This window comes from Salmo trutta, chromosome 31, assembly GCF_901001165.1.
Source record: "Salmo trutta chromosome 31, fSalTru1.1, whole genome shotgun sequence".
NCBI lineage: Eukaryota > Metazoa > Chordata > Actinopteri > Salmoniformes > Salmonidae > Salmo > Salmo trutta.
The window spans coordinates 31,348,734-31,375,918 of record NC_042987.1 but is presented as its reverse complement, the minus strand read 5'-3'; the positions used below and the strand labels follow the sequence as shown (position 1 = coordinate 31,375,918).

The 27,185-nt window shown below is 43.5% G+C and overlaps 1 protein-coding gene across 3 annotated transcripts in view; it reads left to right on the top strand.

Moving 5' to 3' along the window:
- LOC115169951 (microtubule-associated serine/threonine-protein kinase 3) overlaps positions 1-27,185 on the top strand; it is an 83,604-nt gene that overhangs the window by 49,245 nt on the left and 7,174 nt on the right. For all 3 annotated transcript variants that reach the window (XM_029726115.1, XM_029726114.1, XM_029726113.1), the window contains 17 exons: positions 1,924-2,081; positions 6,057-6,132; positions 7,635-7,844; positions 11,360-11,461; positions 11,754-11,886; positions 16,047-16,114; positions 16,400-16,485; positions 18,266-18,474; positions 18,817-18,955; positions 19,377-19,509; positions 20,588-20,753; positions 21,585-21,686; positions 22,584-22,706; positions 23,535-23,656; positions 25,643-25,824; positions 26,381-26,502; positions 26,719-26,910. In XM_029726115.1, coding sequence (XP_029581975.1) covers positions 1,924-2,081; positions 6,057-6,132; positions 7,635-7,844; positions 11,360-11,461; positions 11,754-11,886; positions 16,047-16,114; positions 16,400-16,485; positions 18,266-18,474; positions 18,817-18,955; positions 19,377-19,509; positions 20,588-20,753; positions 21,585-21,686; positions 22,584-22,706; positions 23,535-23,656; positions 25,643-25,824; positions 26,381-26,502; positions 26,719-26,910 — 2,323 coding nt within the window. The remainder of the gene's footprint in view (positions 1-1,923; positions 2,082-6,056; positions 6,133-7,634; positions 7,845-11,359; positions 11,462-11,753; positions 11,887-16,046; positions 16,115-16,399; positions 16,486-18,265; positions 18,475-18,816; positions 18,956-19,376; positions 19,510-20,587; positions 20,754-21,584; positions 21,687-22,583; positions 22,707-23,534; positions 23,657-25,642; positions 25,825-26,380; positions 26,503-26,718; positions 26,911-27,185) is intronic.

The window sequence follows — 27,185 nt, the reverse complement described above, 5'->3', positions numbered from 1 at the left end:
TAATCTCCTTTATTTTCAGACCTGAGCTAACCTGAAGTCTATGCAACACAGTTTGTTTTGTCAGCACTTTTAAAATGAACAGATATTGAGTTTACGAAGGGTGTGTCTTTGATTGCATCATGCACATACACTACCGTTCAAAAGTTTGGGGTCACTTAGAAATGTCCTTGTTTTCCATAAAAACATGCATGAAATTAGTTGCAAAATGAATAAGAAATATAGTCAAGACGTCGACGAGGTTATAAATAATGATTTTTATTTGAAATAATAATTGTGTCCTTCAAACTTTGCTTTTGTCAAAGAATCCTGCATTTGCAGCAATTATAGCCTTGCAGACCTTTGGCATTCTAGTTGTCAATTTCTTGAGGTAATCTGAAGAGATTTCACCCCATGCTTCCTGAAGCACCTCCCACAAGTTGGATTGACTTGACGGTCAAGCTGCTCCCACAACAGCTCAATAGGGTTGAGATCTGGTGACTGTGCTGGCCACTCTATTATAGACAGAATACCAGCTGACTGCTTCTTCCCTAAATAGTTCTTGAATAGTTTGGAGCTGTGCTTTGGGTCATTGTCCTGTTGTAGGAGGAAATTGGCTCCAATTAAGCGCCGTCCACAGGCTATGGCATTGCGTTACAAAATGGAGTGATAGACTTCCTTCTTCAAGATCCCTTTTACCCTGTACAAATCTCCCAATTTGCCACCACCAAAGCACCCCCAGACCATCACATTGCCTCCACCATGCTTGACAGATGGCGTCAAGCAATCCTCCAGCATCTTTTCATTTTTTTTGTATCTCACAAATGTTCTTCTTTGTGATCCGAACTCCTCAAACTTAGATTAGTCTGTCCATAACACTTTTTTCCAATCTTCCTCTGTCCAGTGTCTGTGTTCTTTTGCCCATCTTAATCTTTTATTTTTATTGGTCAGTCTGAGATATGGCTTTTTCTTTGCAACTCTGCCTAGAAGGTCAGCATCCCGGAGTCGCCTCTTTACTGTTGACGCTGAGACTGGTGTTTTGTAGGTACTATTTAATGAAGCTGCCAGTTGAGGACTTGTGAGGCGTCTGTTTCTCAAACTAGACACATTAATGTACTTGTCCTCTTGCTCAGTTGTGCACCGGCGCCTCCCCCTCCTCTTTCTATTCTGGTTAGAGCCAGTTTGCGCTGTTCTGTGAAGGGAGCAGTACACAGCGTTGTACGAGATCTTCAGTTTCTTGGAAATTTCTCGCATGGAATAGCCTTCATTTCTCAGAACAAGAATAGACTGACGAGTTTCAGAGGAAAGGTCTTTGTTTCTGGCCATTTTGAGCCTGTAATCAAACCCACAAATGCTGATGCTCCAGATAATCAACAAGTCTAAAGAAGGTCAGTTTTATTGCTTCTTTAATTAGCACAACAGTTTTCAGCTGTGCTAACATAATTGCAAAAGGGTTTTCTAATGATCAATTATCCTTTTAAAAGGATAAACTTGGATTAGCTAACACAACGTGCCATTGGAACACAGGAGTGATGGTTGCTGATAATGGGCCTCTGTACACCTATGTAGTCATTCCATAAATAATCTGCCATTTCCAGCTACAATAGTCATTTACAACATTAACAATGTCTACACTGTATTTCTGATAAATTTTATGTTATTATAATGGACAATTATTTTATTTATTTTTCTTTCAAAACAAGGACATTTCTAAGTGACCCCGAACTTTTGAATGGTAGTGTATTTACCGAGCTCTGGCTTGTTGATGTATCAAGGCCTCAGGGGCCATGTAATATGTTGGGACACATACTGATCTCTCAATCTCTCTCTCTCTCTCTCTCGCTATCCCCCCTCACTCTGTCTCCCTGCCCCTCCTCTCTCTCTCTCCCTACCCCTCCTTTCTCTCTCTCTCTTCTCTCTCTCTCTCTCTCTCTTTTCCTCCCCCAGTCCTCCTCCTCCTCCCAGGAGCTCTTGCACCAGCTGCCCTTCCAGCCCACGGCAGATGAGCTTCATTTCCTGTTTAAACACTTCCGGAGCACAGAGAGTGTAGCGGACGAGGAGGGGCAGCCCTCACCCCCCGTGAGGCTCCGCTCCCGCAGTCTCAGGTAGGCACACTCACCAATCAGATCACCAACACCCTTAAAAGGGACAGTTCACCCCAAAATAAAACATTTATAGGATGTTTTCACACCTCGAAGGTAATCACATATCAAGCAGTCCTATTTCGGAATGAGGTCAACACATTTTTCCTAATGTTCGGACAAGACGTATTTTCATTGGGAAAATGTACTTTGCTGAAATTGCTTTGACTACTTTTTTATGAAGTACAGTAACTTCTTACTTAGTGGCTTTATCTCAATCACAGTACTTCCTTTGACAAACATTTGTGTGGATTCTTATCTGTGCATAGAGCTGAAGACTTTTCCATCAACTTTACAATACCAAGATTGTTGACTTCATCCAGGCTCTGTTTGCATAATAGTGTTTATGTTCTTACATCACGGTGTCTCCTAGTCCGTTAGTCACCCCTCATTAAAACACAGACATGTCTCTGACCCATCTGGTTCTCGTGGTGGTTAGAAAGAGGCTGTTGTACAGGCGTTAGGACTGTCTGTGAGTTCTGCTGTGCTTTGATGTGGTCAGATTTCCTGTGACGTGTACTGCGTGAACCAGCCAGCACCGAGCTGCTAAGACTGGCCCGTGCTTGCTAGTGACACAGATATATATATAGGGCAGATTTTAGTCAACAGGCCTCCATGTTGGCACCAACATTTTGTGGCCATTAGATGTAGTATTTTAACTAGACAGTGCTGAGAGCAACCAGTTTCTCACAAACACGATAATATGACAACAAATGTACATACAACGGAGCCCGCTGTTGCATTTGTAAATATACAGTTGAAGTCAGAAGTTTACATACACCTTAGCCAAATAGATTTAAACTCAGTTTTTCACAATTCCTGACATTTAATCCTAGTAAAAATTCCCTGTCTTAGGTCAGTTAGGATCACCACTTTATTTGAATAATGTGAAATGTCAGAATAATAGTAGAGAGAATTGATTTATTTCAGCTTTTATTTATTTCATCACATTCCCAGTGGGTCAGAAGTTTACATACACTCAATTAGTATTTGGTAGGATTGCCTTTAAATTGTTTAACTTGGATCAAATGTTTTGGGTAGCCTTCCACAAACTTCCCACAATAAGTTGGGTGAATTTTGGCCCATTCCTCCTGACAGAGCTGTTGTTACTGAGTCAGGTTTGTAGGCTTCCTAGCTCGCACGCACTTTTTCAGTTCTGCCCACACATTTTCTATAGGATTGAGGTCAGGGCCTTGTGATAGCCACTCCAAGACCTTGACTTTGTTGTCCTTAAGCCATTTTGCCACAACTTTGAAAGAATGCTTGGGGTCATTGTTCATTTGGAATACCCATTTGCGACCAAGCTTTAACTTCCTGACTGATGTCTTGATGTTGCTTCAATATATCCACATAATTTTCCTCCCGCATGATGCCATCTATTTTGTAAAGTGCACCAGTCCCTCCTGCAGCAAAGCACCCCCACAACATGATGCTGCCACTGCCGTGCTTCACGGTTGGGATGTTGTTCTTCGGCTTGCAAGCCTCCCCCTTTTTCCTCCAAACATAACGATGGTCATTATGGCCAAACAGTTCTATTTTTGTTTCATCAGATCAGAGGACATTTCTCCAAAAAGTACGATCTTTGTCCCCATGTGCAGTTGCAAACCATATTCTGGCTTTTTTATGGAGGTTTTGGAGCAGTGGCTTCTTCCTTGCTGAGCGGCCTTTCAGGTTATGTTGATATATGACTCGATTTACTGTGGATATAGATACTTTTGTACCTGTTTCCTCCAGCATCTTCACAAGGTCCGTTGCTGTTGTTCTGGGATTGATTTGCACTTTTCGCACCAAAGTACGTTCATCTCTAGGAGACAGAACGCGTCTCCTTCTTGAGCGGTATGACGGCTGCGTGGTCCCATGGTGTTTATACTTGCGTACTATTGTTTGTACAGATGAATGTGGTACCTTCAGGCGTTTGGAAATTGCTCCCAAGGATGAACCAGACTTGTGGAGGTTTACCATGTTTTTCTGAGGTTCTTGGCTGATTTCTTTGGATTTTCCCATGATGTCAATCAAAGAGGCACTGAGTTTGAAGGTAGGCCTTGAAATACATTCACAGGTACACCTCCAATTGACTCAAATGATGTCAATTAGCCTATCAGAAGCTTCTAAAGTCATGACATAATATTCTGGAATTTGCCAAGCTGTTTAAAGGCACAGTCAACTTAGTGTATAAACTTCTGACCCACTGGAATTGTGATACAGTGAAATAATCTGTCTGTAAACAATTGTTGGAAAAATGACTTGTGTCATGCTGTCACGTCCTGACCAGCAGATGGAGCTAGTGTTTTAATTTTGGGGTCAGGACGTGGCAGGTTTGTGTTTGTTAAATGTTGGCTTGATGATTGGGACTTCCAATTGAAGGCAGGTGTGTATAGTTGCCTTTGATTGGAAGTCCTATATAGGTGTGTGTGTTTGTCTTTGGGGTTGTGGGGAATTGTTTTGCACTGCGTTTTTTAAGCCTGCAAACTGTTGCTGCTGCTGTCGTGGGTTTTTTGTTTTCCGGTGGATGCTTTACTCCTTTTGTTGGGGAAATAAATATGAGTATCCACACTTCCGCTGCGCCTTGGTCCATTTCTACCAACGACAGCAACAGTTTGCAGGCTTCAAAAACACAGTGCAAAACAATTCCCCACAACCCCAAAGACAAACACACACACCTATATAGGACTTCCAATTAAAGGCAACTATACACACCTGCCTTCAATTGGAAGTCCCAATCATCAACCCAACATTTAACAAACACAAACCTGCCACATCCTGACCCCAAAACTAAAACACTAGCTCCATCTGCTGGTCAGGACGTGACACATGCACAAAGTAGATGTCCTAACCGACTTGCCAAAACTATAGTTTGTTAACAATACATTTGTGGCATGGTTGAAAAACGAGTTTTAATGACTCCAACCTAAGTGTATGTAAACTTCCGACTTCAACTGTATATTTTGTTGACACCAAATGTTATTCTTAAACTCTGTTTGTTGGAGTTTGAATACCAGGACTTGGCCAGCTGTTTGAGGTTGCAATTGTGGTGGGCAAGTTTGCTAACTTAGTTTAAAATAGGAAAAAGCAAAACGTGTATCCTGCAGTTTTCCGGCTCCTCTTTCAACAATTGTTTTGAAGTCCGAAATGCCCAGAGAGAAAGGCCAAAGGGAGATTATGATGGTCAAATCTTTATCCTTATTATTTTAATACATTATGTAACAAAATGAATATTTTTTTTAATGCCGTTCAGATTCATTTCAAACAAGGCAAAGGGTTATATTACACAGGTGTTCTTTGGCGTGACCTAGAAATAACTGTCTGGACAAATGTTGATATTTTTTAAAGCTGCAGTATATATCTTATTGGGCGACCCGTCCAAATGCACATAGAGATTTGAGTTATAGATCTGTCATTGTCATTGAAAGCAAGTATAAGAAGCGGTAGGTCTGTTCTATGTGTGCTATTTCTATGCTTCCCGTTAAGTTTAGTTTTTGTGTCTTTCACTTTTGGTTTTGTACACCAGCTTCAAACTGCTGAAAATGCAATATTTTGGGTCATGGAAAATATATTTCACAGCGGTTTAGATGGTACAATGATTCTCTAAACAATGACTGCTTGTTTTGTTACATGAACTTTTAGAATGTTAGCAACCAGGAAATGACGGAGGGATTTCTGCATATTGCACCTTTTAACGATTAAGGGGATCCTGATGAGACTGCCCTGATTTATTAAGGGTGAGCCCTACTCTCCTGGGCACCCATGTAATCAAACCCAACTGAAGACAACAAGTGTGGTCATGACTACATAACTGTTGAACTAAACTTCGCCATAAGTTGCATTTGATATGTTTTTTTGTGCTTACTTTTGAATTTCTACTCTGTTTGAAAGTTCTAACGCTAAGATTATTCATACTCTAATGAAGAACTGGACTGTAATTGTCTTCTCTTCTTCTAGCCCTGGTCGGACATGTGGCACCTTTGATAATGAGATTGTAATGATGAATCACGTTTACAAAGAGCGCTTTCCCAAGGTAGGTGTTATTTCCTGACTTGCCACACTGCTTTTCCTAGCACATCAATAGATTCATCATGTACACGTCTGATCTAAATACGTTCGTCTTGTTTACTTTTATATTTCACTTTGATCTGCTTCTCCACATTTTCTTACGTTACAGCCTTATTCTGAAATGGATTCAATTGTTTTTTTCCCTCATCAATCTACACACGCTACTCCATAATGACAAAGCAAAAACAGGTTTTTAGAAATGTTTTGAAAAAAAAAAATGTATAAAAGGAAATAAACTATTTACATAAGTATTCAGACCCTTTACTCAGTACTTTGTTGAAGCACCTTTGGCAGCGATTACAGCCTCGACTCTTTTTGGGTATGACGCTACAAGCTTGGCAGGTCTCTCCAGAGATGTTTGATCGGGTTCAAGTCTGTGCTCTGGCTGCGCCACTCAAGGACATTCAGGGACTTGTCCAGTAACCACCCCTGTTTTGTCTTGGCTTTGTGCTTAGGGTCATTGTCCTGTTGGAAGGTGAACCTTCACCCCAGTTGGAACACTCTGTCCTGAGCACTCTGGAGCATGTTTTCATCAAGGATCTCTCTGTACTTTGCTCCGTTAATTGTTTACGTTGATCCTGACTAGTCTCCCAGTCCCTGCCGCTGATAAACATCCCCACAGCATGATGCTGCCACCACCAAAAAAGCTAAGGTAACTGAGCTAAACGACTATCGCCCTGTAGCACTCACTTCCGTCATCATGAAGTGCTTTGAGAGACTAGTCAAGGATCATATCACCTCCACCCTGCCTGACACTTTAGACCCACTCCAATTTGCTTACCGCCCAAATAGGTCCACAGACAACGTAATCACATTGCACACTGCCCTAACCCATCTGGACAAAAGGAATACCTATGTAAGAATGCTGTTCATCGATTTACTGCTCAGCATTTAACACCATAGTACACTCCAAACTCGTCATTAAGCTTGAGACCCTGGGTCTCGACCCCTCCCTGTGCAACTGGGTCCTGGACTTTCTGACGGGCTGCCCCAGGTGGTGAGGGTAGGAAACAACATCTCCACCCGCTGATCCTCAACACAGGGGCCCCACAAGGGTGCGTTCTCAGCCCTCTTCTGTACTCCCTGTTCACCCACGACTGAGTGGCCATGCACGCCTCCAACTCAATCATCAAGTTTTCAGACGACACTGCAGTGGTAGGCTTGATTACCAACAACGACGAGACATCCTACAGGGAGGAGGTGAGGGCCCTCAGAGTGTGGTGTCAGGAAAACAACCTCTCACTCAACGTCAACAAAACAAAGGAGATGATCGCGGACTTCAGGAAACAGCAGAGGGAGCACCCCCCTATCCACATCGACGGGACAGATACAAATCTAATTTCACCCAAGGCTGTAACGTAACAAAATGTGGAAAAGGGGAAGGGTTCTGAATACTTTCCGAATTCACTGTATTTGTGAAATGCACTTTAGATAAATTTTATCATAAAATGTAATGTGATTTTCCAGGCCACAGCCCAGATGGAGGGCCGTCTGCTGGACATCCTCGCCGACTGCTCCCCAGACAGCAACCTGCCCCTGGCCGACGGCGTGCTGGGCTTCATCCAGCACCAGCTAGTGGAGCTGGCCAGAGACTGCCTAGACAAGTCCCAGATGGGCCTGGTCACCTCACGCTACTTCATAGAGCTACAGGAGAACCTGGAGAAGCTACTGCATGAGGTAGGCTGAATGTTTTTGGGATGACTAAGCTAAAGTATAATGCAATATACAGTTGAAGTTGGAAGTTTACATACACTTAGGTTGGAGTCATTAAAACTCGTTTTTCAACCACTCCACAAATTTATTGTTAACAAACTATAGTTTTGGCAAGTCGGTTAGGACATCTACTTTGTGCATGACACAAGTCATTTTTCCAGCAATTGTTTACAGACAGATTATTTCACTTATAATTCACTGTATCACAATTCCAGTGGGTCAGAAGTTTACATACACTAAGTTGAATGTGCCTTTAAACAGCTTGGAAAATTCCAGAAATGTATTTCATGGCTTTAGAGGCTTCTGATAGGCTAATTGACATAATGTGAGTCAATTTGAGGTGTACATGTGGATGTATTTCAAGGCCTACCTTCAAACTCGGTGCGTCTTTGCTTGACATTATGGGAAAATCCAAAGAAATCAGCCAAGAACCTCAGAAAAACATGGTAAACCTCCACAAGTCTGGTTCATCCTTGGGAGCAATTTCCAAACACCTGAAGGTACCACGTTCGTCTGTACAAACAATAGTACGCAAGTATAAACACCATGGGACCACGCAGCCGTCATACCGCTCAGGAAGGAGACGCGTTCTGTCTCCTAGAGATGAACATACTTTGGTGCGAAAAGTGCAAATCAATCCCAGAACAACAGCAAAGGACCTTGTGAAGATGCTGGAGGAAACAAGTACAAAAGTATCTATATCCACAGTAAAAACGAGTCCTATATCGACATAACCTGAAAGGCCGCTCAGCAAGGAAGAAGTCACTGCTCCAAAACCGCCATAAAAAAGCCAGACTACGGTTTGCAACTGCACATGGGGACAAAGATCATACTTTTTGGAGAAATGTCCTTTGGTCTGATGAAACAAAAATAGAACTGTTTGACCATAATGACCATCGTTATGTTTAGAGGAAAAGAGGGAGGCTTGCAAGCCGAAGAACACCATCCCAACCGTGAAGCACGGGGGTGGCAGCATCATGTTGTGGGGGTGCTTTGCTGAGGGAGGGACTGGTGCACTTCACAAAATAGATGGCATCATGAGGTAAGAAAATGTGTATATGTGGATATATTGAAGCAACATCTCAAGACATCAGTCAGGAAGTTAATACTAAGTCGCAAATGGGTATTCCAAATGGACAATGACCCCAAGCATACTTCCAAAGTTCTGGCAAAATAGCTTAAGGACAACAAAGTCAAGGTATTGGAGTGGCCATCACAAAGCCCTGACCTCAATCCTAAAGAACGTTTGTGGGCAGAACTGAAAAATTGGGTGCGAGCTAGGAGGCCTACAAACCTGACTCAGTTAAACCAGCTCTGTCAGGAGGAATGGGCCAAAATTCACCTAACTTATTGTGGGAAGCTTGTGGAAGGCTACCCAAAACGTTTGACCCAAGTTAAACAATTTAAAGGCAATGCTACCAAATACTAATTGAGTGTATGTAAACTTCTGACCCACTGGGAATGTGATGAAATAAATAAAAGCTTAAATAAATCATTCTCTCATTCTCTATTATTCTGACATTTCACATTCTTCAATAAAGTGGTGATCCTAACTGACCTAAGACAGGGAATTTTTACTAGGATTAAATGTCAGGAATTGTGAAAAACTGAGTTTAAGTGTATTTGGCTAAGGTGTATGTAAACTTCCCACTTCAACTGTATGCACAAGGTAGGCTCTCATAGATTTACTCGAGTGTACTCAGAGATGGAACTTTTAGGCACTGTCAAATTGCTGTGGTCTGAGGAGCTCTGCCATTTCTATTGGCTCTCTACTGAATGAGTCAGCTAAAAGTCTGATTCAGTGTGTATGAATGTTCAATGAAAATTGCAACAGGGAGGGACTTGGCCTGCGGTCAGATTGAGGGTGTTTTCCCTCCTCCATGATAGGTTTGTAGAGGAAATTATTGCTGCGTGTCGAGATACCCCGACTGAGTCAAATTTTGTGTTTAAAGTTTTTTCCCCCAAGATACTGCATCTTGCTAAATCACTGCTGCTTTTGGTGTATTTTCACTGACAGGTTACTGAGATGTCACTGGTATCCCACCCCCAATTTGTGAATGTGTTATTAGCCAAGGTTCACTGGATCACGTCACATGACATGTGAGACACAAAATAAATGGCCCTTCAAACCAAATGTTTTCTGCATTGTTTCCTGCAGTATTTGTCTTCTTTTTTTAGATAAATGTTTTTGCGTTGATCGCACTTTGGAAAGCCTCCAATGTCCTCAGTGTTGTATTTTTGTATTGTATTGGGCTTTGACGTTTGATAGGTTCTCAAAGTGCTAGGTGTCACGGTCGTCGTAAGAACTGGACCAAGGCACAGTGTACCACATCTTTATTATAAAGTGAAACTTCAGCACAAACAAAACAATAAAGAACAAACGAAACGTGACGTTCTGGAGTGCTCACAGGCAACTACACAAAAAACAAAACCCCCAAAACACAGGGGGGAAATGGCTGCCTAAATATGATCCCCAATCAGAGACAACGAAAAACAGCTGCCTCTGATTGGGAACCATACCAGGCCAACAAAGAAATAGACAACCTAGATTACCCACCCTAGTCACACCTCGACCTAACCAACATAGAGAATAAAAGGCTCACTATGGTCAGGGCGTGACACTAGGATTCTAATCTAGACTATTAGTCGGCGCCGGTGCAATTTCCATTTTAGATTAGATGGATCTCTCCAGTCTTGCTTGTGATTGCGTAACTAGGGCTTATTAAGTCACTTTCCAATGCTTGACCATTGCTCTACATACAATGGCTTACCTTTATGTTCTGCTTTGTTAGAGCTTTTTGGCTGAGTTTTTCCCCGTAGTTAATGTAAACTAGGAAAGTATGGTCATTCGTTTTTTTAAATATAGGATGCATCTCAGAGTTTTTAAGAACATTGAGTCATCTTATAATGGGTCAGTTTTTGTCCCAAGGCCGAAGATGTGCTCTTTCCTAAAAAAGCACCACAGCCTGGACAGAATTACAGTGTTATGCAACCTTGTCATTGAATGTACACTTTGTTGTGCCCTCACATTAGACTGTGTTGCAGGATCCTCAGTACTCCCTGATCCCCTATCACAATCACTTTGTCAAAGCATCGAGTTAGTAGAACATTGTAAATTGGACTTTTCAAAAAGTTAATTCTCACGCCTGGATACTCAGGCTTAAAAATGCTGCAATGTAATTGTAAGTGAAATTGAGTAAGTTACGCTTACACGATTGCAGCAGTAGAAGGCACTATTATAGACAAACCAAGTACTAACATATTACTAATGAGAAGCCGTTCAAAGAACTCTCTTTGACCCTAATCTTTGCATAAGTGAGAACAGTCACTCATTATTTTGTTACGGAAGAGCCAAAGTATCACAAGGTAATGTTTTGAAGCCAGTGTTTCATACAAATCACTGCCCTGTCATGAGTAACTATGGCATATGTCAGGCATATAACCTGTCTCTATCTGTATTGTTTTATCTTGGTCATCAGGCGTACGAGAGATCCGAGAGCGAGGAGGTGACCGTCATCATTAAGCTGGTGAAGAAGATTCTTATCATCATCTCCAGGCCAGCCAGGTTACTGGAATGTCTGGTAAGATTCACAGACTCTTTCAGGAAGTTTTGCTCCCTAAAGCAATTGCCAACCAACACAACTAATATGATACAGAACGACCATGATACATTTTGCCCAGTCTCTATGATGTTAATTATTTTTCATAGGTTAAGTACATTGAGGTAGTGTAAAGTACTCCACCACTGAGTGTACTTGATAGCTTGTTACAGGGTTATACAACTGTAATAACCCTGGTTTATATATACTTATCTATTTAATGTAAATGATGATAATAATAACCCATATTCCTTTTGGCTTTTCACCCCAATAGGAGTTTGACCCAGAGGAGTTCCTTCATCGTCTGGAGGCAGCCGAGGGCCACGCCAAGGTGGGCCAGGTCATCAAGACAGACATCCCGCGCTACATCATCAGCCAGCTGGGCCTCACCAGAGACCCTCTGGAAGGTACAGTACCACAGGGCTTGTCATCCTATTCGAATCCCACAGTGGTAAAAAGAAGGATGGGCCTCACAGATTTATCTAATCTATACATTGGCTAAAGCATGAGCAGCCATTGGAAGGTATCTGTAGGGTTTCCTGAGATGTTTCCGTCTTACCCTCGCAACCCCGTGGACCGGTTCATACCAAAAACATTCTCCATTCAGGCTTCAAAGGCGTCGATTTCCTCCTTAACTAGATTTAAAGGCAAGAAGGGAGAAAAAACGGCGAAAATATGCATACTTTCTTTATAAAACACAATGTTCCATTTAGGAATGCTAGTCCTGTATGTTTCGTAGGGTACAACAACAGGAAGTAGCATTAACCACTAGCATGGTGGTGGAAAATGGTGTTTCATTAACTTCTTATGGCTGGGTGGCAGTATTGAGTAGCTTGGATGAATAAGGTGCCCAGAGTAAACTGCCTGCTACTCAGGCCCAGAAGCTAAGATATGCATATAATTGGTAGATTTGGATGGAAAACACTCTGAAGTTTCTAAAACTGTTTGAATGATGTCTGTGAGTATAACAGAACTCATATGGCAGGCAAAAACCTGAGAAAAAATCCAACCAGGAAGTGGGAAATCTGAGGTTAGTAGTTTTTCAAGTCTTGGCCTATCCAATATAGAGTGTCTGTGGGGTCATATTGCACTTCCTAAGGCTTCCACTAGATGTCAACAGTCTTTAGAACCTTGTTTGAGGCTTCTACTGTGAAATGGGGGAGAATAAGAGCTGATTGAGTGAGAGGTCTGCGAGAAGGGCATGAGCTTCAGTCATGCGTGTGTCCGTGAGAGGTAGCTGAGTTCCATTGCATTTCTAAAGACAAAGGAATTCTCCAGTTGAAACCTTACTGAAGATTTATGATAAAAACATCCTAAAGATTGATTCTATACATTGTTTGACATGTTTCTACGATTTTTTTTTTGTTTTCGTCTGGCCTGCGCGTTGTGAATTTGGATTTGTGAACTGAAGGCGCTAACAAAAAGGAGGTATTTGGACATAAAGGATGGACTTTATTGAACAAAACAAACATTTATTGTGGAACTGGGATGCCTGGGAGTGCATTCTGATGAAGATCATCAAAGGTAAGTGAATATTTATAAAGCTATTTCTGACTTCTGTTGACTTCAACATGGCGGATATATGTATGGCTTGTTTTTGTGTCTGAGCGCCGTACTTAGATTATTGTATGGTGTGCTTTTTCGGTAAAGCTTTTTTGAAATCTGACACAGCGGTTGCATTAAGGAGAAGTTTATCTAAAGTTCCATGCATAACACTTGTATTTTCATCAACATTTATGATGAGTGTTTCTGTAAATTGATGTGGCTCTCTGCAAAATCACCGGGTGTTTTGGAAGCAAAACATTACTGAACATAACGCGCCAATGTAAACTGAGATTTTTGGCTATAAATATGAACTTTATCGAACAAAACATTAGAGGTCGACCGATTATGATTTTTCAACATCGATACTGATTATTGGAGGACCAAAAAAAAAACGATACCGATTAATCGGCCGGTTCTTTTTTTATTTATTTGTAATAATGACAATTACAACAATACTGAATGAACACTTATTTTAACTTAATATAATACATCAATAAAATCTATTTAGCCTCAAATAAATAATGAAACATGTTCAATTTGGTTTAAATAATGCAAAAACAAAGTGTTGGGAGAAGAAAGTAAAAGTGCAATATGTGCCATGTAAGAAAGCTAACGTTTAAGTGCCTTGCACAGAACATGTGAACATATGAAAGCTGGTGGTTCCTTTTAACATGAGTCTTCAATATTCCCAGGTAAGAAGTTTTAGGTTGTAGTTATTATATGAATTATAGGACTATTTCTCTCTATACGATTTGTATTTCATATACCTTTGACTATTGGATGTTCTTATAGGCACTTTAGTATTGCCAGTGTAACAGTATAGCTTCCGTCCGTCTCCTCGCTCCTACCTGGGCTCGAACCAGGAACACATCGACAACAGCCACCCTCGAAGCAGCGTTACCCATGCAGAGCAAGGAGAACAACTACTCCAAGTCTCAGAGCGAGTGACGTTTGAAATGCTATTAGCGCATCCAGCTAACTAGCTAGCCATTTCACATCGGTTACACCAGCCTAATCTTGGGAGTTGATAGGCTTGAAGTCATAAACAGCGCAATGCTTGAAGCAATGCGAAGAGCTGCTGGCAAAACGCACCAATGTGCTGTTTGAATGAATGCTTACGAGCCTGCTGGTGCCTACCACCACTCAGTCAGACTGCTCTATCAAATCATAGACTTAATTATAATATAATAAACACACAGAAATACGAGCCTTAGGTCATTAATATGGTCGAATCCGGAAACTATCATCTCGAAAACAAAACATTTTTTCTTTCAGTGAAATACAGAACCGTTCCGTATTTTATGTAACGGGTGGCATCCCTAAGTCTAAATATTCCTGTTGCATTGCACAACCTTCAATGTTATGTCATAATTACATAAAATTCTGGCAAATTAGTTCGCAAAAAGCCAGGCGGCCCAAACTGTTGCATATACTCTGACTCTGCGTGCAATGAACGCAAGTGAAGTGACACAATTTCATCTGGTTAATATTGCCTGCTAACCTGGATTTCTTTTAGCTAAATATGCAGGTTTAAAAATATATACTTGTGTATTGATTTTAAGAAAGACATTGATGTTTATGGTTAGGCACACGTTGGAGCAATGACAGTCCTTTTTCGCGAATGCGCACCGCATCGATTATATGCAACGCAGGGCAGGCTAGAATAACTAGTAATATCATCAACCATGTGTAGTTAACTAGTGATTATGATTGATTGATTGATTGGTTGTTTTTTATAAGATAAGTTTAATGCTAGCTAGCAACTTACCTTGTCTTCTTACTGCATTCACGTAACAGGCAGGCTCCTCATGGAGTGCAATGTAAAGCAAGTGGTTAGAGCGTTGGACTAGTTAACCGTAAGGTTGCAAGATTGAATCCCTGAGCTGACAAGGTACAAATCTGTCGTTCTGCCCCTGAACAAGGCAGTTAACCCACCGTTCCTAGGCCGTCATTGACAATAAGAATGTGTTCTTAACTGACTTGCCTAGTTAAATAAATGTGTAAAAAAAAAAGGTTTAAATCGGCAAATTGGTGTCCAAAAATACCGATTACCGATTGTTATGAAAACTTGAAATTGGCCCTAATTAACCGGCCATTCCGATTAATCGGTCGACCTCTACAAAACATACATGTATTGTGTAACATGAAGTCCTATGAGTGTCATCTGATGAAGATCATCAAAGGTTAGTGATTCATTTTAGTTCTATTTCTGCTTTTTGTGACTCCTCTCTTTGGCTGGAGAAATGGCTGTTTTTCTGTGATTAGTTGCTGACCTAACATAATCGTTTGGTGTGCTTTCGCTGTAAAGCCTTTTTTAAATCGGACACTGTGGTGGGATTAACAACAAGTTTATCTTTAAAATGGTGTAAAATACTTGTATGTTTAAGGAATTTTAATTATGAGATTTCTGTAGTTTGAATTTGGCGCCCTGCACTTTCACTGGCTGTTGTCTATCGATCCTGTTACCGGGATTCCAGCCATAAGAAGTTAAGAAAGTATGCATATTTTCCCCGTTTTTTCCCCCTTCTCGCCATTAAATCTAGTTATGGGGGAAATCGACGCATGTGAAGCCTGAATGGAGAATCTTTAGGCACAAACCGGTCAATACCAGATCAATATCGTCATCTGCCGGGCTATTTCTGTTGCTCTTCCTGGTACATACCAGGGTTGTCTTCCCCTTAAGTTTCCAGGCTCAGTTCCAAACCAACCACTATCTCTTAATTTGAAGCACTATAGGTTTAGTTGGAAACCTGGCCAAGCGGCTACTTGTTGAAAAGATGCTGTGCTTAGTGATTCTCCCATATTGTCTCTGACTATAGTATGCAGTAGATCAACTTGGGATCACACTGAGTTGAAGAGGGTGACAGTGCAAGGGTCATGTTCATCAAGGCACGCAACATAAACATTTGAATGTTTTTTTTACTACAGAAAATGAGTGTCTTGTATTATCCAGGCAGTTTGTTTGTGTGTTTCCTTCTGTTTGGTGCCTGACCATGGTCTCTCTACCGCTGTTGTACTGTAGACATGGTCCATCTGGAGCAGACCAGTCCTGGGAACGGAGCGGCCTGCAGAGACACCGACGACACTGAGGTAAGGCAACCAGAAACAGTTACAAGTTCAGCCAGGATGGTTAGATCATAGTGATGGAAAGCATTGTATTAGCATAGTGTAGCAAGTACTGTGTAGGCCTATTACTAGCATGTTCCAGAATTGAGTTGGCTTGGCTTTGGATGAGATGCATAGAACAAAGCTCATGAAAGCTCTTTTAAACGTAAACATAACTGCGACAGTTACACAGCTTGTTTAGCCATTCCGGCCTGGCAAATTTGTTTGTGTTCGGGTCAAATAGCTTTGTTCATTCATTTTGTGTCTCAGAACCGGGCAGCCTGCACTCCTTCTCGCAGGAAACCACTAGAGAGCGACTTTGAGACCATCAAGCTCATCAGCAACGGGGCCTATGGGTGAGGAAGAGCTCTTATTTTAGAGCGGTCTCTGTCTTTGAGGAAATGTGAGAGTGCTCAACGGGGAAGTGAAACTGAAAGTGAATGTGTGGTGCCATACAGTTGGCTAAAATGGCAGTTTAACATTTCTTCAACAAATGTCACGCCAATGTTTATGACACACTGCCCAAATGCCTGTCCAAATATTGTTAGTGCTGTGAGGACAAATTGCGACATATTACGTACATCGGTCCAATCGTCTGAGATCTCCACAGTGCCTAGGGGGTAGGGACTAGAGGTTGTTTCTGGACAGAGATTGTGTTTTACTAGTCTTCGTGAAGACTGATTCCTCTCTTTCATTTGCACTGATCTGGAAACAAAATATGGCAAAAGCAATATGATACATGCTTACTGATCATGCTCTCTCACATCAGTGCAGAAGAGTTAACTTAATACTGTAATTAAGAAGCAACCTGTCTCTCTCTCTGTCTCTCGCTCTCTCTGTCTCTCGCTCTCTGTCTCGCTCTCTGTCTCGCTCTCTCTGTCTCTCGCTCTCTGGCTCTCTCTCGCTCGCTCTCTGGCTCTCGCTCGCTCTCTCTTGCTCTCTGGCTCTCTCTCGCTCGCTCTCTGGCTCTCTCTGGCTCTCTCTTGCTCTCGCTCTGGCTCTCTCTGGCTCTTTCTCTGGCTCTTGCTCTGGCTCTCTCGCTCTCTCTCTGGCTCGCTCTCTCTTGATTTCTCTCTGGCTCTCTCTCGATTTCTCTCTGGCTCGCTCTCTCTCGATTTCTCTCTGGCTCTCTCTCGCTCTCTCTCTGGCTCTCTCTTGCTCTCGCTCTGGCTCGCTCTCTCGCTCTCTCTCTGGCTCTCTCTGCCTCTTTCTCTGGCTCTCTCGCTCGCTCTCTCTCGATTTCTCTCTGGCTCTCTCTTGCTCTCGCTCTGGCTCTCTCTGGCTCTTTCTCTGGCTCTTTCTCTGGCTCTCTCGCTCTCTCTCTGGCTCGCTCTCTCTTGATTTCTCTCTGGCTCTCTCTCGATTTCTCTCTGGCTCGCTCTCTCTCGATTTCTCTCTGGCTCTCTCTCGCTCTCTCTCTGGCTCTCTCTCGCTCTCTCTCTGGCTCTCTCTCGCTCGCTCTCTGGCTCTCGCTCGCTCGCTCTCTGGCTCTCGCTCGCTCTCTGGCTCTCGCTCGCTCTCTGGCTCTGGCTCGCTCGCTCTCTGGCTCTCTCTCGCTCGCTCTCTGGCTCTCGCTCGCTCGCTCGCTCTCTGGCTCTCGCTCGCTCTCTGGCTCTCGCTCTCTGGCTCTCGCTCGCTCGCTCTCTGGCTCTCTCTCGCTCACTCTCTGGCTCTCGCTCGCTCTCTCTTGCTCTCTGGCTCTCTCTCGCTCGCTCTCTGGCTCTCACTCTCTCTCTCTCTGGCTCTCTCTGGCTCTCTCTGGCTCTTTCTCTGGCTCTCTCGCTCTCTCTCTGGCTCGCTCTCTCTCGATTTCTCTCTGGCTCTCTCTCGATTTCTCTCTGGCTCGCTCTCTCTCGATTTCTCTCTGGCTCTCTCTCGCTCTCTCTCTGGCTCTCTCTTGCTCTCGCTCTGGCTCGCTCTCTCGCTCTCTCTCTGGCTCTCTCTGGCTCTTTCTCTGGCTCTCTCGCTCGCTCTCTCTCGATTTCTCTCTGGCTCTCTCTCACTCTGGCTCTCTCTGGCTCTCTCTCACTCTGGCTCTCTCTTGCTCTCGCTTTGGCTCGCTCTCTCGCTCTCTCTCTGGCTCTCTCTGGCTCTGTCTCTCTCTCTGGCTCTCTCTCTCATTTTCCATGGTCCCAGTGCTGTGTTCCTGGTGAGGCACAGGGAGACCCGGCAGCGTTTTGCCATGAAGAAGATCAACCGGCAGAATCTGATGCTGAGGAACCAGATCCAGCAGGTGTTTGTGGAGCGGGACATCCTGACCTTCGCTGAGAACCCCTTTGTGGTCTCCATGTTCTGCTCCTTCGAGACGAGACGCCACCTCTGCATGGTCATGGAGTATGTAGAAGGTAGGTTCTTACTTAAGATATACAGTTCGGAAAGTATTCAGCCCCCTTCCCCTTTTCCACGTTTTGTTACGTTACAGCCTTATTCTAAAATGTATACAATATTTTTTTCCCCTCATCAATCTACATACAGTACCCCATAATGACAAAGCAAAAACAGGTTTTTAGAAGTGATTTCAAATGTATATAAAAATGAAATACCTAATTTACATAAGTATTCAGACCCTTTGCTATGAGGCTCAAAATTGAGCTCAGGTGCATCAAGTCGCAGTAGCACACAAATCAAAGTAGGCTCTCATGCTTGTTGATGTCAGCCTTTTCCATTCTATTGGCTATCTTCCTCAGGTGGGGACTGTGCCAACCTGTTGAAGAACATTGGCCCGCTGCCAGTGGACATGACCCGGATGTACTTTGCGGAGACAGTCTTGGCACTGGAGTACCTCCACAACTACGGCATCGTACACAGAGACCTCAAACCTGACAAGTCAGTGTGAAACCTAACTACCGCACAGGAGGCTGGTGGCACCTTAATTGTGGAGGAGGGGCTTGTGGTAATGTCTGGAGAGGAATGAGTGGAATGGTATCAAATACATCAAACATGGTTTCCAGGTGTTTGATGCCATTCCATTCACTCCGTTCCAGCCATTATTATGAGCCGTCCTCCCCTCAGCAGCAGCCTCCACTGGCCTACCGCTATAGAGTTGATGGATTCTTTTTCAGTACTAGGCTTATATATTTTTTCAAAGTGGCCATTTGAAGAGGAGCGGCTGGTTATAGGTGTATATATAGCGTATTCCATACATTCTGGACGTTCTTTGCACAAAGGCTTTTCGGCATTGTTCACTATCCAGCTTTCTGTTTGTTCGACGGTCAATTATTTCTAATGTATTTTTCTTCCTGCGTAGTTTGCTGATCACGTCCATGGGCCACATCAAGCTGACTGACTTTGGCCTGTCCAAGATCGGCCTGATGAACATGACCACCAACCTGTATGAGGGACACATGGAGAAGGACACAAGGGAGTTTATAGACAAACAGGTGAGCTCTCTATCTCTCTCTGTTTTATCTCTATCTCTCTCTGTCCTCTCTCCATCTCTCTCTGTCCTCTCTCTCTGTCCTCTCTCTCTGTCCTCTCTCTCTGTCCTCTCTCTCTCCGTCCTCTCTCTCTGTCCTCTCTCCATCTCTCTCTCTGTTCTCTTTCTCTCCATCTCTCTATCTGTTCTCTTTCTCTCCATCTCTCTGTTCTCTTTCTCTCCATCTCTCTTCTCTTTCTCTCCATCTCTCTCTGTTCTCTTTCTCTCCATCTCTCTCTGTTCTCTTTCTGTCCATCTCTCTATCTCTGTTCTCTTTCTCTCCATCTCTCTTCTCTTTCTCTCCATCTCTCTCCATCTCTCTGTCCTCTCTCTCTGTCCTCTCTCTCTGTTCTCTTTCTCTCCATCTCTCTCTCTGTTCTCTTTCTCTCCATCTCTCTCTCTGTTCTCTTTCTCTCCATCTCTCTTCTCTTTCTCTCCATCTCTCTCTGTTCTCTTTCTCTCCATCTCTATCTCTGTTCTCTTTCTCTCCATCTCTCTCTCTGTTCTCTTTCTCTCCATCTCCTTTCTCTCCATCTCTCTCCATCTCTCTCTGTCCTCTCTCTCTCTGTCCTCTCTCTCTGTCCTCTCTCTCCATCTCTCTCTCTGTTCTCTTTCTCTCCATCTCTCTATCTGTTCTCTTTCTCTCCATCTCTCTCTTCTCTTTCTCTCCATCTCTCTCACTCTGTTCTCTTTCTCTCCATCGCTCTATCTCTGTTCTCTTTCTCTCCATCTCTCTATCTCTGTTCTCTTTCTCTCCATCTCTCTTCTCTTTCTCTTCATCTCTCTCCATCTCTCTCTCTTCTCTCTCTCCATCTCTCTCTCTGTCCTCTTTCTCTCAATTTTTGCCGTTTTTAAATTTCACTCACTGTTGTTTCTTATTCTCTCTCCTTGATCAGATTTTTTCCATCTCTCTTTCTCTCTCTCTCGCTCTCTATTTGTCTCTCTCTTATACCTTCTCATTCTGTTTACCTACCTGCCCTATACTCATTTTATCATCCAATGTCCATTCTTAAATCCTCCCTTCTTCTGGTTCTCTGTCCCAGGTGTGTGGTACTCCAGAGTACATCGCCCCAGAGGTGATCCTGAGGCAGGGCTATGGGAAGCCGGTGGACTGGTGGGCTATGGGCATCATCCTCTATGAGTTCCTGGTGGGCTGCGTGCCTTTCTTCGGGGACACGCCCGAACAGCTCTTCGGACAAGTGGTCAATGGTGAGAGTCATCTCATTAATGGGATACGTTAGCCTGGTTAAATTAGACTAAATGCTATGTTTATTATTGTTTTAATCATTCACTTTGGTTTATCCAGGCTTGGGTAAACGTGGCTCTGACTGGTCAAATAGATCCAGTAAATATGCATTACAGAGTTAGAAAAGCTAGAGGGTGCATCCCTTATATTTGGCCATTGATTGCCACTTTTGCATGGTGCTCTCTGTCTTTTTGATTCAAGCACCCCCTCTACCTTGTCTGACTCTGTGATAGGCACACATTCCCAGGTGTCTTTCAAACGTCTAGTCACCAATGTCAAGAAGAACTTCTAGTCACCAATGTCAAGAAGAACTTATATTCACCAATGTCAAGAAGAACGTCTTGTCACCAATGTCAAGAAGAACTTATATTCACCAATGTCAAGAAGAACTTATATTCACCAATGTCAAGAAGAACGTCTTGTCACCAATGTCAAGAAGAACGTCTTGTCACCAATGTCAAGAAGAACGTCTTGTCACCAATGTCAAGAAGAACATCTCGTCACCAATGTCAAGAAGAACTTCTAGTCACCAATGTCAAGAAGAACTTCTAGTCACCAATGTCAAGAAGAACATCTCGTCACCAATGTCAAGAAGAACTTCTAGTCACCAATGTCAAGAAGAACGTCTCGTCACCAATGTCAAGAAGAACGTCTAGTCACCAATGTCAAGAAGAACGTCTCGTCACCAATGTCACAATTCACAACTACCAGTCTGTTTGAACTATTGCCAAATGTTTCATGTTGTATTGTGTGTAATTCAGATGAAATTGTATTCCAAAACGTGTATTTCACAGATGACATTATCTGGCCTGAGGGGGAGGACACCCTGCCTGCTGATGCCCAGGACCTGATCACCAGGCTGCTGAGACAAAGCCCCCTAGACCGCCTCGGGACTGGTGGGTGGCTACTTTATTGCATTTATAAAAATACATGTATTTATTTTGGGTATGATGTCAGTACAGTATTATGTTAGGACACTTCAGAAGTATCTGATTGAACAAGTCACTTCTTGGATACTTTTTTGAGACTTTTGAAGAAGTTATCACAAGATAGTTCTATTTAGGGACATGACCAATATCATTGCCACAGATCAATAAATACACACAATACAATTTTACATGTTTATTTATTTAACTAGGCAAGTCAGTTAAGAACAAATTCTTATTTACAATGGACTGCCTACCTACAAACCCGGAAGACACTGGGCCAATTGTGTGCCGCCCTATGGGACTCCCAATCACGGCCGGATGTGATTCAACCTGGATTCAAACCAGGGACTGTAGTGACGCCTCTTGCACTGAGATGTAGTGCCTTATACCGCTGCGCCACTCGGGAGCCCCTTCAGATTGCTGAAATGGTTCAATGTCATAATAGTTGTTTTAATCACCAAGTTGGTTTGATGAGATTAACCAAATATGCACCACCTAAAGTGATGTGGGTTTGACTACACTGAGTGTACAAAACATTATGAACACCTGCTCTATTCATAACATAGACTGACCAGGTGAATCCAGGTAAAGGCTATGATCCCTTACTGATGTCACTTGTTAAATCCACTTCAGTGAAGTGCCTTTAAATGGGGTATGGTACATGGACCAGCATCTCTGTGGAACACTTTTGACACCTTGTAGAGTCCATGCCCTGACAAATTGAGGCTGTTCTGAGGGCAAAAGAGGGGGGTGCAACTCAATATGAGAAAGATGTTCTAAATGTTTAGTGTATTCAGTTGATGATATTGATGAATAGTTTGATCAAATCGATGATACAATCATGCATCCCCATGTTACTCCCAGGGGGAACACTAGAGGTCAAGATGCACATGTTCTTTGTGGGTCTGGACTGGAACGGACTGCTACGACAGAAAGCTGAGTTTATCCCCCAACTGGAGACTGAGGATGACACCAGTTACTTTGACAGTAGGTGGCGAGCTTTACCATTCTCATTGGGAGTATTTTAAATGTGGTTGTGTACTGAAGTTATAAGTTGGTCTTAACCTCAGATCTAGGGTCAGAATTCCTTACCCACCAGCCTAATCTTAATCATATGGGGTGATAAAATATCTGACCCAGGGTCAGGGGTTAGGGCCAATTTAACCTAATCTGTGTAGTATGCTGCTGCTCCTTTCTTGACTTGTATTTAGGGTATATTACTGGTACCTTTTCATAGTTTAAACTACTGGAATATTTACAAACGTTATGGAATTTTCATAACATAATAAAATATGTAAATTAAGATTTGAAACAATAAAATATGATGATTTTAAAATAGAATGACTAAGCTGTAAAACAGTACCCTAAATATAACCCATCAACTTAGTGAATATCGTTTGTGTTTAATATGAGAGTTTTAGCATTAAATATCCTTCATATTTTTTACATGCTTTTATTTATTTTACCATGTCAATATGTCTTTGTTGTAAATGTTTTGGCGCCAAACTGGTGGCAGACGTGAAAATAGTCAATTGTTGGAAGAGTTGCGGAGTTAATTGAAAATGTCATTTTTTATTTTAGGCTATTTTCTCTTGAACCATGATATATGATCTTGAAACTCATGGACGATATGGACACAGATTAAGATTTTTATTTTATATGAATACATTTTTAAAGTATAAATTACCGAAGTTACCATAGATTGCCATAGAGTACCAGTTAATTACCAAAGTTACAAAGAATTCTAGTAACTTTTGTAAATTACTGGTAGTTTTCCAACCCTACTTGTACTAATGTGTCTCTGTTGCTCTTCAGCCCGGTCTGAGCGGTACAGCCACCTGGATTCGGAAGATGATGATGATGATGATGAGACCTGTGACGAAGATACGTCCCTGGAGCTCAAGCAGTTCTCCTCCGTGGCACATCGTTTTAGCAAGGTGGGTAATGACCTAACAACTATTTATATCGTTCCGATGTATTCTCTTCAGTTTATTAGGTACACCCATCTAGTACCGGGTCGGACCTGTTGCCTCCAGAACAGCCAGAATTTTTCGGGCGTGGTGTTCAATCGTTGCTCAATTGGTATCAAGGGACTTAACGTGTGCCAGGATAACATTCCCCACAACACCACCGCCACCAGCCTGTACTGTTGACACCAGGCAGGATGGACTCATGCTGCTTACCCCAAATCCTGACTGCCATCAGCATGACACAACAAGGATCAACGAGTTGTGCGTTCCGAGATGCCGTTCTGCAAAGTTACTATCTTCGTGTGTGAAAAGCCCTGTTCTATGTGCGTTATTTCTATATTTTCTCATGTAGGTTTTCACTCCAACCCTGTTCCTGGAGAGCTAGGTTTTCACTCCAACCCCAGTTGTAACTAAAATGGTTAATCTTATCAACAAGCTAACTATTATAATCAGCTGCAATAGATTAGGGTTGGAGTGAAAACCTACAGGGTGGTAGCTCTCCAGGAACAGGGTTGGAGTGAAAACCTACAGGAGGGTAGCTCTCCAGGAACAGGGTTGGAGTGAAAACCTACAGGAGGGTAGCTCTCCAGGAACAGGGTTGGAGTGAAAACCTACAGGGTGGTAGCTCTCCAGGAACAGGGTTGGAGTGAAAACCTACAGGAGGGTAGCTCTCCAGGAACAGGGTTGGAGTGAAAACCTACAGGAGGGTAGCTCTCCAGGAACAGGGTTGGAGTGAAAACCTACAGGGTGGTAGCTCTCCAGGAACAGGGTTGGAGTGAAAACCTACAGGAGGGTAGCTCTCCAGGAACAGGGTTGGAGTGAAAACCTACAGGAGGGTAGCTCTCCAGGAACAGGGTTGGAGTGAAAACCTACAGGAGGGTAGCTCTCCAGGAACAGGGTTGGAGTGAAAACCTACAGGGTGGTAGCTCTCCAGGAACAGGGTTGGAGTGAAAACCTACAGGAGGGTAGCTCTCCAGGAACAGGGTTGGAGTGAAAACCTACAGGAGGGTAGCTCTCCAGGAACAGGGTTGGAGTGAAAACCTACAGGAGGGTAGCTCTCCAGGAACAGGGTTGGAGTGAAAACCTACAGGGTGGTAGCTCTCCAGGAACAGGGTTGGAGTGAAAACCTACAGGAGGGTAGCTCTCCAGGAACAGGGTTGGCGTGAAAACCTACAGGACAGTAGCTCTCCAGGAACAGGGTTGGAGTGAAAACCTACAGGAGGGTAGCTCTCCAGGAACAGGGTTGGCGTGAAAACCTACAGGACAGTAGCTCTCCAGGAACAGGGTTGGAGTGAAACCCTACAGGACAGTAGCTCTCCAGGAACAGGGTTGGAGTGAAAACCTACAGGAGGGTAGCTCTCCAGGAACAGGGTTGGAGTGAAAACCTACAGGACGGTAGCTCTCCAGGAACAGGGTTGGAGTGAAAACCTACAGGAGGGTAGCTCTCCAAGAACAGGGTTGGAGTGAAAACCTACAGGAGGGTAGCTCTCCAGGAACAGGGTTGTAGTGAAAACCTACAGGGTGGTAGCTCTCCAGGAACAGGGTTGGAGTGAAAACCTACAGGAGGGTAGCTCTCCAGGAACAGGGTTGGAGTGAAAACCTACAGGAGGGTAGCTCTCCGGGAACAGGGTTGGAGTGAAAACCTACAGGAGGGTAGCTCTCCAGGAACAGGGTTGGAGTGAAAACCTACAGGAGGGTAGCTCTCCAGGAACAGGGTTGGAGTGAATACCTACAGGAGGGTAGCTCTCCAAGAACAGGGTTGGAGAGCCCTGCTCTACACTATACATTGGTTGTTTTGTCAAATAAGTGAAATTAGGCTAACTATAATAGTTTTAGCAACCAGAATATGCCGGAGTGATTTCTGCATATTGCATCCTTAAAAAGCATGCTTGTCATTTCACTGGGCTTTTTTGTGACCTTTTCTCTGACCCCTGACCTCTTTGTGCCCCCCAGGTGTACAGCAGCACAGAGCACCTGTCCACGTCAACGCCATCCAATCAGAGCCTGTCGTCGTCGGACCGCAGCCACAGTGAGGAGAAGGAGGAGAGGTGGGATGGAAGGGGTGTCCTCTCCCCAGGAGAGGGACACAAACATGTGGCCAGCGGGGACCGGAGGACGGAGGGCCACAGAGGAAGGTGAGAGACAGAAAGGGCCTCAGACTACACTATGTTTGGTGTGTACTTGTGAGACAGGTTTAGCTCTAGCTAAAACATCGACAGAATTCTGCTACATTTGCCTTTTATACACCTAGAAAAAAGGGTTCCAAAAGGGTTCTTTGGCTGTCCCCATAGGATAATCTTTTTTTGGTTCCAGGCAGAATCATTTTTAGTTCCAGGTAGAACCCTTTTGGGTTCCATATAGAACCTTCTGTGTAAAGGGTTCTTCATGGAACCCAAAAGGGTTCTACCTGGAACCAAAAAGGGTTCTCCCATGAGGACAGCCGAAGAACCCTTTTAGGTTCTAGATAAGCACCTTTTTTTCTAATAGTGTGTGGTTATAAGGGAGAAATCACACTGAAGTCCATCTATTGAATACATGCACACATTTCAGTTAAATATGAGTTAGTGGGTAGAAAGTGTCGTTCTTGAATCCCTTGTAACATTACCAGATCACAACTACCCTTTCTCTGTAAGTGTGCCTTGTCCTGTCCTTGTTAACTTCATTCTGTTCTCTTTCCCTCCTGTCCTCTAGCCTGCGTCCCAGGGCCTCCTCCAGTTCGTCCCAGTCAGAGAGGAGTGCCAGTCCGCTGGTGATGAACAGCACCCAGAGCCTGGACACCATGCCACGCTTCGCCATCGCAGCTGAGGAAGAGGGTGAGTTTAGATTGCACTGGTTAACACACACAAATGTGTTTAGGCCTATACACACAGACACAGTCATATGCGTAAAGTAAACACCCATACAGATTTTGTGTGATTTGTACTGGGCTTACATTACTAAAAGAGAAGAATGCCCACACTCTAGCGTGCACTGTTAGACATTCACTTATCCCCCCACCCCTCTCTCTTTCTCTCTCCCTCCTCTCTCAGACGGGGTAGTGTCCAACTTGCGGCGTATCCGTCTCCGTAGTAACAGCACAGGCACGCGGCCCTCCTACAGGCGTGGGGCGTCCCGCCGCATCGGGCACCAGCTGGACACCCCCGAGAAGCCCAGGCCCCCGGCGGCCTGCAAGGTCCCCAAGTCAGCTTCCATCTCAGGCCTGTCCCTCATCATCACCCCAGGTAAATTAAACCACCAGGGCTAGCTAGCTTGTACCAGTATACTCAGACGTTAAGAAAGGTCAAGTCTCAAACGGTACCGTATTCCTGGTAACATACATTTCTGTAGATTGCCGTTTATACGGGCCAAGCATTTGAGATGCAGCCACTGACTCTATTCAGAGGTTAGCATAATGCTAACAACACCACTGTATTGTGTATGTAGCCTACAATGCCCTGTAACCTATATGATTGATATGCTTGTACTGACTTAAACTTTGTTAAATTCCCCAAGAAAT